The following is a 14,164-nucleotide window of genomic DNA, read 5'->3' on the forward strand; positions in this document are numbered from 1 at the left end:
TACCACAAGAAGATTTAGAAATTTACTCATGTAGGAAAACGGAGTCTTTTTCAGTGTTTTTCATGCAATGCATAACATCATGAGCTTATGCTCGAGAGGCACCACATACCTATCTAGGTACGATTGGGGGCAGGGGACCACCGGCCCCCCCACCGGGCCGGTGGTCTCCTGCCCCCAATCGTACCTAGATAGGTATGCGGTGCCTCCCTCACAGAAGCTCATGATGTTCATGTAAGTCACAATGTGGGAATTATTGTGAGAATTGGTTCAAAAATTCTTGTGTACATGTTTGTGTGTATTTGTAAGAAACGTCTGCAAGAAATGTATTTTACAATGTGAAGTACGTAACTTCACACAAGTACAGTTTTGGATTGCCTTGAAGCCACTCAACTAAAATTTACAAAAGAGTGGCTACTTCAACAGCAGCCTTGAATGAGGGACTTATGTAGGGATTGCTATACTTACAAGAAATCTTTGCATGGGCAACCTTCGTGGTTGATGGAACAAGATTTTAGAATATTTACAACAGTCCAGCATTTCTCTAGTAAAACTTTTATATCTTTGCGAAGGTCCATGCACCAACAACAGCACCAGACATATCATTAGAACCTTATGCACCAGCATTTGCCCCCACTTGACCTGAAGCTTTTCTCTGCTTCACTGATGCAGCCTGTACAGCAGTTATTGCCACCGTAGAAACGATGTCATGCACTGTACATCCTCTGCTCAAATCGTTCACAGGTTTCCTCAATCCTTGAATGACAGGGCCCATGGCCAGTGCTCCAGTTGACTACACACAAGAACATTATATCAAGAAAACCATCGCATGAGAGAGAGAGAGAGAGAGAGAGAGAGAGAGAGAGAGAGAGAAGAAGAAGAAGAAGAGAGTTTTAATGTCGTAGGAAACTATCCAGAGAGAAATGAAATGTTATCAAATGTTATATTAACGTCTTCAAAAGGCCAAAGTGACCTATGAGACCAGAAAGTTACAATGTGGTGGATCTGATACAAAGTCAGAGTAACAAGATGACAAAATGACAGAAATGACAAAATGACAAACTGAAATACCATGGAATCATGAACTGCTAGGTGTGAACTAAACAGCTAAACAGCTAGCCGGGATAGCTAGAGCACAAGAGATCCAGCATCGGTTGCTGGCAGATCTCATCAATCTCCTCCATGGTCAGTAGTTTGACCGGGCATCGTGCATGTCGAGCCAAAGTGATCCGAATCCTCTGATGTAGCCTCCGTTGATGCTATGTAGTCCTCCGCAGTCGTGGGCGTCTGGATCTCCCCAGCTCAGTCTCTCGGTCGATCAGTGTGCCTCTGGTGTGAGGTGACGAGCTCTGCTGTGGTGGTAACTCCTCCGAGTGTCCAGTGGCAGCTCTAAAGAAGTCTGTGATTTGTCTCTGAGACTGGCTGGCCTCTCCTCTCATCAGGCTCTCTCTGTGTCTGCGCAGCTCAAGCAGAGGCAGAGAGAGAGAGAGAGAGAGAGAGAGAGAGAGAGAGAGAGAGAGAGAGATGAAATGAAATGTTATATTAACGTCTTCAAAAGGCCATAGTGACCTATGAGACCAGAAAGTTACAAGGTGGTGGATCTGATACAAAGTCAGAGTAACAAAATAACAACAGTACAAAACAAAGATATATACTATGGGATCCTAGACTGGTCGATGTGAACTAAGCAAAAATGGGCGGCTTGCTGGGATAGCTGAATCACGGTCAGTAGTCTGACCGAGCGTCGTGCATGCCGAGCCAGAGTCCTCCGAATCTTCTGACGTAGCCTCCGTCGATGCTGTGTGGTCCTCCGCACTCGTGCGCGCCTCGATTTCCCCAGTTCAGTCGCTCGCTCGATCAGTGTGCCTCTGGTGTGAGACGAGGGGGAGCTCTGCTGTGGGAGTGGCTCTTGCGGCTGTCCCATGTCTGCTCTGAAGAAGTCTGTGATCCGTCTTTGAGACTGGCTAGCCTCGCCACTCATCAGGCTATCTCTGTGTCTGCGTAGCTCGAGCAAGAACAGACCCAGGCATCTCTGATCCTCGTATCCCATGACTCTTGAGAGTGGTCCAAAACCCTCTCTGAACAAGCAATGGAAGCGGCCTCATATCTCGTAGTAGACGGGGCAGCGGCATGTATAATGCAGCTCTGTCTTAGGCTCCATGTCACACAAGGGGCATGTCCTGGCCTCTGCTGGTACTCCGCTGTATCTCCGAGTCTCAATTCGCAGCTGGTGAGAAGATGTGCGTAGCTGGCCAATAGCACATCGTATCCCATAGGACAAGTGGATGTCCATGTATCTGGGTCTCGTCACAAAACCATCCTCCGTAAGCTGGAGAAGGTGGTCTCTGTAGAAAGCCATCTTCGTGCCCAATTCTTGTGCTGGCTGTATCCATGTCCTCCTGGTGTCTAGCTGGGTCAGGTCTTGGCGGATGAGCTTGGTGATCTCTGACTGTGTAAGGGTGAGAGATGGTGCAACCAATGAGTATTGGAATGGTGGCAGCCTATCTATGCTGAACCCATGCGCCTGAAACCATGATGCCATCTCCCCATACCAGCATGTTGTATCTCCTTGCATGGCTAACTGTTGAGAGGACTGAAGTGCTATGCGAGCATATCTGTCTCTAGGAAGTTCCCATGTGTGGTTTATGAAGGAGACTGATTTGGTGAGCGCCTCCACCAGTAGTGGGGGGGCCGCTAGCTCTTCTCGGATAATGGCCTGTGGTACTAATGCCTTGGCTCTAATGAGCCGCGAGATCATAGAGACGAGAGGTTTCTCCATGTTCCCCCATCCATCTATGTGCCCCGGCCTCCCGTGGTGATCCAATGAAGGTTCCCATATCTCAACTCCATAGAGCAATGCTGAAGCCACCAAAGTGTCAAAGAGCCAGAGCTTTGTCCGGGGCTCTTGAAACTGAACCTGCGAACACATCTTCTCTAATCTACCCAATGCTGCGTGGGCTCTAGTCAGTTTGGTCTCGGCTGCTCTTCTGAGTGAGAATGCAGGTCCGCTAAAAACCACTCCAAGGTAAGTGTAAGCATCTGTGTACTCCACAGTCTCCTGGCCGTATGTGAATGTAGGTGCTGACCTCCTGATCCACTGTGGGGTGGTATTAAACACCATAACCTTGGTTTTACCAAGGTTGACAGACAAACCACTTTCGTGGGCAAACCTATGCAAAGCATCCAATTGACGTTGCATTCCCTCCGGAGATTCGGAGATCAACACAATATCATCGCATATAACAAAAGTGGAATCCATGTCCTTGCCAACTGTGCACCTCTATCACCATCGCTCTCAATGTAGATAGAGACCTGATCCACATACATACCAAATAGAGTAGGAGAGAACGGGCAGCCCTGCCTCACCCCAATAGTGGAGTGAACCTGTGTAGATAGTCCCTCAGGGGTGCGTACATGCCCTACTACTGATCTGTACAATGCCATGATCCCCCAAATGAGTTCTGTGGGTACTCCCATCTCCTGTAATCTGCGCATCAATCTAGCTCTGGGTACTGTGTCAAAGGCTTTGCGGAAGTCCACAAAGCTACAATAGATCCGTCTCCCATGAGATCTGCCCTCCTCGATGATGGTCCTGAGTGTCAAGATATGGTCATGTGTAGAGAAGCCTCTCCTGAACCCTGCCTGCCCAGTTGCACACCTTCCTTTCCTCTCTGCCCATCTACTTAGCTGTTGCTCAAGAATGGATGCATACAACCGTGCCAGTGTGTGTCCAATCATGATAGTGCGATAGTTCCCAGGCTCCATGGGGTCTCCTGACTTGAAGATAGGTATGATCGTAGATAGGCTCCAAGTGTCCGGTAGGCCCTCACACATGGCACGGTTAAACATAACTGCTAGAAGCTCTGCTAGTAGGTCTTTGGCATGCACGAAATGCTCAGCAACTAAGCCATCATGATCATATGCTCTCCTAGTCCTCATCCTGTCAATAGCTTTCTTCACCATCTCAGCGGCACGGTGAAAAAAGCACATGTGTGTGGGCATGGATCGGGGGGGTTGGGAAGGGGCAGATGTCCAGGTACTGTGTACAAAGATGATGCGTACTGAACCGGGTCTTCGTGGAGGAAATAGCAAGGGGGGGGGACTGCTCATGAAAGAGCCGCCACGCCTCACGCGAGTCCTAACTCAAGAATAGCTGGTATAGATCCTGCTTGAGTCGAGCCAAAAAAGCCCTCTTCTTCCGCCGCACCAGGCGTTGGAAGTCAATCTGTGACTGTCTGTGAGTGACGTCCCCCAAAAGCACCTTCCTCTGAAGTGTGGTTCTAGTTTGGCGGCACTCCTCATCGTACCAGCTGTTCTGAGGCATGCTCCCTGATCGGCGTCTCTGCTCAGGCTGGGTGTGTGGGTATGCCTCTGCTGCTGCATCATATAATGTCTGTGTCAGTATAGTAGTTAGTTCCTCCGGATGTCGCCCCGGGTGCTCAGTGCATAGGCGTCTGTAGATCCCGTCTATGTATACAGAATCCGTCTCCCATGTGAAGGTGTAGCGAGTAGGGGCTGCTACCCGTGGCCTGTGTGCTACATTGAACTGGAAGGAGATGGTCATCGACACCAGAGCATGATCCATTGCCACCCCGACCGGTCTGGGCCCAACTGTGAGATCCTGGATACTAGAGATGAGATTCGGCTGTGCCATGACATAGTCCATTGTGCTGGCTCCATGTCTGTGTTGGAAGCATGTAAAACCTCCCGCTGCAGGAAATCTTTGTAGGCCATTCAAGATGGCCAATCCATGTGCGGTGCCCATGTCTATCAGGTGTCGCCCATACTCAGTATATTCCACATCGTGTGATAGTCTGGACAGGTCCGTCTATACAACATCTAGCTCTCTTAGCATCTCCTCTGAAGTATCATAAAACACTGTCTGGTGATGGGCAGTCCTAGCATTGAAGTCCCCTAGGATGATAATGTCACCATCCCTAGAGAACTCCCATATGTCATAATCCAAAATAGAGAAAGGGGACTGTCCTCTGGGTGATGCATAAACTGATGTACTCGGGGGAAAGTAGCAAATAGCAAAGTAGAGATATCTGCCTGTCTCTCCTTTCAATCTCACGCACATGTACCTAGCTTGCTCATCCCTGCGGGCTATATGTATCAATGGCTGCAGATCCTCTCTAAATAACACTGCCACTTCCCCCCGAGCCCCGTCCTTTGTGCTCTGAGCGTGTCTCCTGTCTGTAAGCTGTCTCCCACCTGTATCCATTGATGTGAGGCATGGATTGCCCAGGGGCCTGGTGTGTCTCAGAGTAAAAGATGATGTCTCTTCCAGTAAAGCTATCCTCAAAAGCACCCACATCAAGACGCATAGATCCATTAGAGTTCTAGGCAGCCACTTTGAGTGTGGTCCCATAAGTCTCGCACTGTCATGTGGAGCGTCGCTCTAGTATTACCACTCTTCCATCTCGGTAAAAGGCAATCTTGCCTTTTCCCCTTGCCGCTCTAATCTCCGGCATTACTTCCTGCATATGAGCGATCTGCGAGAGGGTGAGATCATCCCCGAGAAAGATGCTAGTCTCTTTAAGAGTTGGCCTTTTCTTCAAGGACTTCTTTGCTTCCATGGAGGGAAAACGGAGGATGAGTGCTCTTTCTTTTGAGGTTTCCCCACTGCTTCCATTTTTCTTTATGTTGCCCACTCTCCATGCTCTTGTGTGCGTCGGCTCATGTACCCCCATCAAGGCTATGAGTTATTTTACCTCTTCGTCCACATTGCCTGTCTTTAAGACCTCAAATTCTCACATGTAAAGCGCGCACCCGTCTTCTTTGCTCCTCCTCTAGTGTCTGATTAATGATGGTGGGTGTGGACGTGGGCGTTATCTCCTTGCCTATTCCTTTCTTGGCCACCTTGATCCATTTCTCAGCTTCATCCGCCTTCTGTTGAGTTTTGGTAAGAACATCCACCCAAGAAGTCGTCATTTCTTTGTGTTGCTCTTCTCCCTCCTTGATGGCCCGTACTTGCTCCTTGATCGTGTTGATTTCTTCGATTACTGAGGGTTGCAATTCGCCCTCTTCCAGTGTGTTTCTTGATCGTGCTTCGGCGAGATCTTTCTTGAGTGACGCAATCTCTTCATCTTGAGTCGTCACTCGGTCTTCCAACGTATTTATCTTGCTCTCTTGGATCAGCACACGTCCTTCGAGCATGTTTATTGTGCCCAAGAGATTGCGGTTCATCTTGGTAATGGTCTCCGTCATTTCCTCTTTGCACTTTTGAATGGCATCCTCTAGGGGGTCGGCTTTATCGTTCAGCTTCCTCACGCTTGATCGCCGTCCAAAAAAGAGCCACTAAGCGCACGTGTGCATCGACACTAGCAGCGGGCATGGTAGCTCGGCGAGTGGGGGAACGCGAGGAGGTATGGCAAGGGAGGGGCAGCGGTAGAGAGAGAGAGAGAGAGAGAGAGAGAGAGAGAGAGAGAGAGAGAGAGAGAGAGAGAGAGAGAGAGAGAGATACAGTCCAAGCCATCTCTGGTCCTGATAGCTAATGACGGAGAAGGGTCCAAAGCCTTCTCTAAATAGAGAGAGGAAGCGACCCCGTATCTCATAATACACTTTGCACTGACATATATAACGCATCTCCGTCTCTAGCTCTGTATGACATAGGCGGCATATCTTGCTAGCTGTTGGTATCCCTCTGAATCTACTAGTCTCAATCTCAAGCTGGTGTGAAGATGTCCATATCTGACCAATGGCACACCATAACCCATGAGATAGACGTGTATCCATATAGTTGGGTAGAATCACAAACCCATCCCCTATGAGATAGAGAAGATGCTCTCTATAGAAAGCCATCTTTGTGTCCAACTCTTGTGTCGGCTCTATCCATGTCATCCTGGTTCCAATTGGGTCAGGTCTTGGCGAATGAGTCTAGTAATCTCCACCCGTGTAAGAGGCATCGATGGTGTATCAAGGGAGTACTGGAAGGGAGGCAAGCTGTCCATGCTGAAGCCATGTATCTGAAACCATGATAATATCTGTGTATACCAGCATGATGTGTCCCCTTGTAAAGCTAACTGTATGGAGGACTCAAGGGCCAATCTGGCATAACTTGTCTCTGGTAGTATCACATAAGCTGTGCATAAAGGAGATTGATTTGGTAAGCGCCTGGGGGGGGGGGGGGGGGGGGGGGGGGCTGCTAACTCCGCTCTAATGATCTCGTGTGGAATGGAGGCCTTGGCTCTAATCAGCCGACAGATCACAGATACCAAGGGCCTCTCCATACCTCTCCGCCCATCCTCACCCACAGAGGGTCCCCAAACCTGAACCCCATGGAGCATAGCTGAAGCTACCAAGGTATCAAAGAGCCAGAGCTTTGTTCGGGGTTCCTGGAACTGAACCTACGAACACAATCTCTCCAATCCTCCCAAGGCGACATACGCTCTGGTTAGGCTACTCTCTACTGCTCTCTTCAAAGAAAACCTTCGCCCAATGAAGACTACCCCAAGATAAGTGTATGCATTTGTCTACTCAACAGTCTCCTAGCCGTAAGTGAATGTAGATGCTCATCTACTGATCCACTGCAGTGTGTTAAACACCATAACCTGTAAAACTTGGTTTTACCAAGGTTTACAAACAATCCACTATCTTCCGCAAAGCTATGTAATGCATCCAAATGTCGCTGCATACCCTCTGGTGAATCAAAGATTAACACAATATCATCAGCATATAACAAAAATGGAATCCATGTCCCTGCCAGCTGGACACCTCTGTCACCCTCTATGTCAATGAAATCAGAAACCTCACTCACATACATACCAAATAAGAGTAGGGGACAATGGACAACCTTCTTTCACTTCAATAGTGGAGTGAACGAAATAAGATATGATCTCTAAATTGCGTACGTCATCACTGATCTATATAAATCCATAATCCCCCAAATCAACTCAATGGGCACTCCCATCTCCTATAGTTTAACCAACTTAGGGATGCGCTAGATGACATTTTCGATCACACGGGTATCCCCAAATTGGTTAAATTGGTCAAATGATTTGTGGAAATCCACCAAGCTACGATCAAACCATCTGCCATGTGCCCTACCCTCCTCAATGACGGCTCTGAGTGTCAGAATATGGTCGAGAGTGTTGAAGCCTCTCTAGAAACCGGCCTGTTTCGTTGGTCGTATGCCCTCACTCTCTGCACATCTGCTCAACTGCTGCTCAAGGATAGATGCATACAGCTGTGCTTGTGTGTCTAATCATAATAGTATGGTAGTTTCCAAGCTCCGTAGGATCACGTGCCTTGAAGATAGGCACGATAGTAGACAATCTCCAAGTCTCAGGTAGACCCTCATACATGACATGATTGAACACAACTGCAAGAACCTCTGCCAACATATCTCTAGCATTTATAAAGTGCTCTGCTACTAGACCATCATGATCATATGCCCTCCTGTTCCTCATCCCGCCAATGGACGCATTTACCTTCTCAATAGTAAAGAAGGTACTAGTAGATGGGCATGGCTCAAAAGGATCTGAAAGGTGGTCTGTCCAGGGACCGTATATAAGGATGTTGCATACTCACCCCACACATCAGGGGAACTAATCACTAGGGAAGGGGAGTGCTCATGAAAGAAATGCCATGCTTCTTTGGAATCTACTCTCAAGAACAACTGGTATAAGTATCGCTCCATCTGAGCTAGGAACACTCGCTTCTTTCGTTACACAAGGCACCGGAAGGCTACGCGAAACTGTCTCTGATTGATGACCCCTAGGAGAGATCCCTCTAACACTGTGCTCTCGTCTCTCTACACTCCTCGTCATACCAACTGTTCGAGGCATGCTCCTAGAACAGCCTCTTTGATTAGGCCGAGTGTGGGGGTATGCCTCTTTTGCTGCATCATGCAGTGCCTCAATCAGTAAAGTGGTGATCTCCTCCACTGATCCTGGCTTGGCTACTGTACATAGATGACTATAGATCTTTGTATAAATAGAGTCACTCTCTGGTGTAAATGTATAGCGGGTATGTGTCCTCCCTCCTGACACCTAAGCTGTACTATACTGAAATGAGACGGAAAGTGTCAAGAGAGCATGCATGATCCACTGCTACAATCGTTGGTCTGGGTCCTAATGTGAGATCCTCCTGGATGTAGGGGATGAAGCTCGGCTATGCCATGACATAGTCCACTATCCTAGCCCCGTGCATGTGAAATCGGTCACTCTAGGAAAATGCTATAGGCCATTAAATATGGCCAAACCATGTGTAGTCACCATCTCCTTGAGATGTCTCCCATACTCTTATCTTCCTTTGCTCCCATGCATGCGTTGGTCTTGTTGTGCCTCACGCTCTAGCTCCATAATTGCCCTCTTTTCTTCAGCTGCTATGCGTTGAGCTTTGCATGCCTACTCATGCTCTAACTCCATAGCTACCCTCCTTTCTTAAGCAGCTACACGTTGAGCTTCATGTGCTTGCTCCACGGCGGCCAGTGAGCCTCTTGTTGTACCATCATCTCCATCATAGACTTTACCAAAGCCTCTTGTTGTACCATCATCTCCATCATAGACTTTACCAAAGCCTCCATAGAATTTGGTGGGGACGGAGGAGGATCTCGAAATGGTCTTCCTGGTGTAGAGACTTATTCAGCGCTATGCGTTGAGCTTCGCATGCCTGCTCATGCTCTAGCTCCATAGCTACCATCCTTTCTTCAGCAGCTACATGTTGAGCTTCACATGCTTGCTCCACGGCGGCTAGTGAGCCTCTTGTTGTACCATCATCTCCATCATAGACTTTACCAAAGCCTCGATAGAATTTGGTGGGGACGGAGGAGGATCTCGAAATGGTCTTTTTAGTGCAGAGACTTATTCAGCTGTTATGCGTTGAGCTTCACATGCCTGCTCATGCTATAGCTCCATAGCTACCCACCTTTCTTCAAGAGCTACACGTTGAGCTCCACGTTCTTGCTCCACAACGGCCAGTGAGCCTCTTATTGTACCATCATCTCCATCATAGACTTTACCAAAGCCTCCATAGAATTTGGTGGGGACGGAGAAGGATCTCGAAATGGTCTTCCTGGTGTAGAGACTTCTTCTCAATTCCACTTTCATCACCTTCATGCAAAGTATCCATCCCACTTCTAGTGATAGCCATGCACTAAGTACTTGGGTTCTTGGGTACTTGGTATTTTTTTTTTTTTCCGAGAAAAAGATCCTTCTATTAGTTAATGAAAACTGCCCATAGGGCTACATCCACCTCTGCAGAAGAGGGCTACAACAAACATGATGGGGAGACTCTCCCAATGAAAAAACAGCATATATACAATAGGGCTAAATCAAGAGATGGGAGGAGGGAAAAGCCACACAGGTGGACAGTAGTGCCATCTGAGCACCCCCTGGACCATGGAGTAAAACGGCCCAGGGCGCCAGAGACGAAGGAAAGCCTCGCGGCGCTCCCGCATGCGGTCGGAGCAGCCCTGTAGTCCCTCAAGCTGTCCTCTGAGAGTATGCATCAGCTCTAGCCAAAAGTCATGAACAGTCTCTGCTGGTGGTACAAGGCGAGCCTCAAAGATGCGGAAACAACGGGCCCGCCAGATGAACCAGAGAGCTAGGCCGCTGATGAGCTCCCAACACTCCGCTCTCTCACTGCTCCACTCCTGTGGAGTAAGGTCTGTAGCAGGCTGGAGTGTAGGTTGACCCCCCTGTATCACTATCATCCTGCTGGTGGAAGATAGCTCAAACTGAAGTGCCGGGCCCGTGAGGGTGGACCAAGCCGCCGCCCCCCAAGTGAACTGTCGAGCCGTGGAGAGGGCAGGCATCAGCCGAAGAACTTGTAGCCACACCTGCTGGGCCGAGGGACAGTCCCAAAGACAGTGTTGCTGACTCTCCACCAACTGGTCACAGGCTGTACATGCGGCCGAGAGACCACAATGTACAAGCCAGCTCCCTACTGCTGTGGCTCTGTGTGCAACCAACCACTGGAACAAGGTGACGCGCCTCGGCTGTCTGGAGTCCCACAGCCTCTGCCAAAAAGCTGCCAAGAACTCAACTGTGAGACCCTCCTCCTGCCAATGACGTGCTGCAGCGGGGCGGGCCTCTCTCTGTGCTGCAAGTATATGACGTCCAAGCCGAACAGTGTACTGAAAGAAAGGGACTCCTGGGCGGTCTGCAAAAGAGAATGGGTCCTCCATAGCCACTCACCAAGATCCCACTGTACTCGTGCCAGTGGACAGCACTCCCAAGCCCATAGCCTCCAGTGTCCTGTCTCAAGAGCTGCTGGGTCAGGGTCTATGACGCAAGTCCTCCCACAGATGCCCACAACTCGGATCCTCTGGAAACAACACTCTGCTACCTGTGGGGCCTCTACTGCAACTCTCTGTAATCGTCCCCCACCCTGAAGCTCGAAGAACAGGGCTGGGACAGTCTCTGAGCAAGCCCTGACTGAAATGAGAACCTCCAGTCGTGTGAAGGCTCCCATCCACCGGGGTGCTACTGGCTCGAGAGGCGTGAGCCAATCAGCTGGAACTGACAACCTGCACCTCCTCTCATGCCCTGTAGCTGGACAACCTGCACCTCCTCTGACAAACCTGTGAACTCTAGCCAGTCACCTAGAGAGCGCGCTGGACCTGCTGCCATGGGACCCCAAGAAACATGAGGCCTACTCCCAACCAAGTGGCCTCTCTGAGTGCTAACCATGGGGTTCCAGACGAGGGGCTGCCGTAGGCGCTCCTCCGTGCACGTCGGCTGTCGCTGCTCTAGGCCACGCCGCAATAGCTCCCAAGACCGGAGCAAACTCACAGCGAATCGGTCCTCCAGTCTCCTGCTCAAACCAACTCGGCGCAACTCTGTAAAGATCCATCTGGTCGAAGGTTGCCAAGGGCCTCCTGCCTGAGGCACCCTGGCACGAAGCCTCTGCAACAAGAACTCCTTCCAGGGCTCCTCGCCTGGAAGAAGTCCTCTGACGACGAACTTCCCAAGAAGGGCTCTGCTCTGCTGTGCTGGATCAATGATCCCAAACCCTCCCTGAGAACAAGGAAGTGTGATGACCGACCAAGCCACCTTGGCTCGGGCAATCTGAGTGTCACGACCAGACCAAAGGAAGTTCCTGATCAGCCTCTCTACCTGGCTGATACAAGAACTCGAGAAGATCCAGCAAGAAGTGATGTACCACATAGTCGCCAACAACACCTGGTTGGCAACTACTACTCTACCAGCCAGAGAAAGTCGTGCTGAGCTCCAATGTAACAGCTTTCTCCTGATGGACAGGAGAAGAGGAGCAATCTGCTGCTCGGGGGACAAATCCAAACCAACCTGACAACCCAGGTACCGAACTGCAGTCCCTGGAGGAATCCACCTGAAACCCTCTCCTGGCATCCAATCTGGCACAGGAGCACTACCAACTGAGAAAGCCACTGTCTTTCTCCAGTTGATCAGTGCGCCCGATGCACAACAGAAGGTCTCCAAAGCCTGCCCACATCTGTGTAAATTGGCCTCCTGGCCCTCTAAGTACAAGGCTGAGTCGTCGGCAAACTCAGCGTCCAGAAGCTCATCTCCCCGTATAGGGAGTGCTAAGCCCCTCAAACCAACCTGCTGTGACACCAAAAATCTGCTCATCGCCTCCGCATAGAACAGAAAGAGAAAGGGGGCAAGAGGACAACCCTGTCTGACCGATCGTGTGAGCATGAAGTGCTCACCTCTACCTCCTGCCAAAAGCACCTGACTGTGGGCCTGTCTGTACAAAGCTGACACCCCTCTGATCCAAGCCTCTGAGAAGCCCATCCTACGTAGCGTGCCCTCTAGAAAGTCCCAGTCAACTCTATCGTATGCCTTCTCAAAATCGAGAAGAAGAATCACAAGGTCCTCCCCACGGAGCCGTGCAAGGGCAGAAGCCTCCCAAAAAGTGAAGATGTTGTCAAGGATACTGCGTTCCTTGACAAAACCTGTCTGAGTCCCATGTATAAGGCTCTCCAAAAGTGGCTGAATCCTCAAACTCAGAGCCTTGGCAAGAATTTTGTAGGCTGAGTTGAGAATGGTGATGGGACGCCACTGTCGAATCTCATCCAAGGAGCCACCCTCCTTAGAAATGAGGTAAATCAGGCCCTCACTCATGCTATCCGGCATCACTCCTGTGTGCAGAATGTACTGAAAGGCACTACAAAGATCTGGGCCAAGCAGGTCCCAGTACTCCAAGAAGAAGCTGGGAGTCAGCCCATCCTCACCTGGACAGCTACCACGAGGGAGGGCCCTAAGAGCCGTGTGCAGCTCCTCAAGCTGAAGAGGTAACTCAAGCCTCTGCCGCATCTCCTCAGTCACAAGACAAGGCATCTGTGCCCAAACCCGCTCCCTGCATGCATCCTGCCTCTCTGACTCTGGCTCAGCCGACAGTAGCTCACGGTAAAAGTCAGTAGCAACTGCACGCATATCCTCTGGCTCGCAAACAACGGACCCATCGGGTCTCCTCAACTGATTGACCTTGGCATGCGAGTGCCGAGGTCCCACTGTCTCAAAAAAAACACCTGTCACTCTGTCACCCACCTGAGTCCACTGAGATGCATGCCGGTGGAAGGCAAACTCATGGCGCCTCTCCTCTGTGCAAGCAAGCTCTTGTCGAGCTTGCTGAAGCTGCTCCTCCAACCATGGACTGTCTGGATGCTGCTCCTGCATCCTCTGTAGTGAAGCAATGCCTCGTCTGAGACGCTGCTCCTCCTCTCTCGCTGCAGCCCGTCGAGCCAAAGACTCCTGGAGAAAGAAGTGGCTGAGCTGAGCTAGGCCTGAGGCCACTCTGTCTGCAGGTGGAGCCTGGCTGTCCATGCCCTCTGTCCATAGAGCCTCGACCCTCTCTCTGAGTGCTGAGTCCAACAAGACCCGCTCTGGGATGCGAAGCATCGTGCTCCCACTCCTCTGCCTGTCTGCCACTGTGAGGATCACTGGTGCATGGTCCGAGAAGGATGTCCCTGCCAGGATGCCCACTGATCCCCCCAAGTCACTGAAGTGGTCACTAGTGTAGAAGCGATCTATGCGCGATAGATTCACTCCTCCCACTCGGCGGTCCGATCTAGAGAAGGCAAGACTCTCTAGAGGCATCACAAAGCCAGAATGCTGCCATGTATCCGAGACCCTCAACGTCATACAAAACCTCTCCCAAGCTGCTAACTCGACTCCATGCACAGTAGCATGGCTGCCTCCGATTCTGTCAGAAGGGTCCTCCAACATGTTGAAGTCCCCTC

At 50.3% G+C, this 14,164-nt stretch overlaps 1 protein-coding gene across 4 annotated transcripts in view; it reads right to left on the reverse strand.

Moving 5' to 3' along the window:
• Nucleotides 1-274: 274 nt before the first annotated feature.
• LOC147429685 (uncharacterized) overlaps nucleotides 275-14,164 on the reverse strand; it is a 180,380-nt gene continuing 166,490 nt past the window's right edge. For 3 of the 4 annotated variants that reach the window (XM_086495936.1, XM_086495938.1, XM_086495937.1), the window contains exon 13: nucleotides 275-790. In XM_086495936.1, the coding sequence (XP_086352062.1) occupies nucleotides 611-790 (180 nt within the window). In that variant the 3' untranslated portion in view covers nucleotides 275-610. The remainder of the gene's footprint in view (nucleotides 791-14,164) is intronic. The other variant, XM_086495935.1, reaches the window with a different exon arrangement.

This window comes from Adiantum capillus-veneris, chromosome 22 (genome assembly GCF_014529385.1).
Source record: "Adiantum capillus-veneris isolate H3 chromosome 22, ASM1452938v2, whole genome shotgun sequence".
In the NCBI taxonomy this organism is placed as follows: domain Eukaryota; kingdom Viridiplantae; phylum Streptophyta; class Polypodiopsida; order Polypodiales; family Pteridaceae; genus Adiantum; species Adiantum capillus-veneris.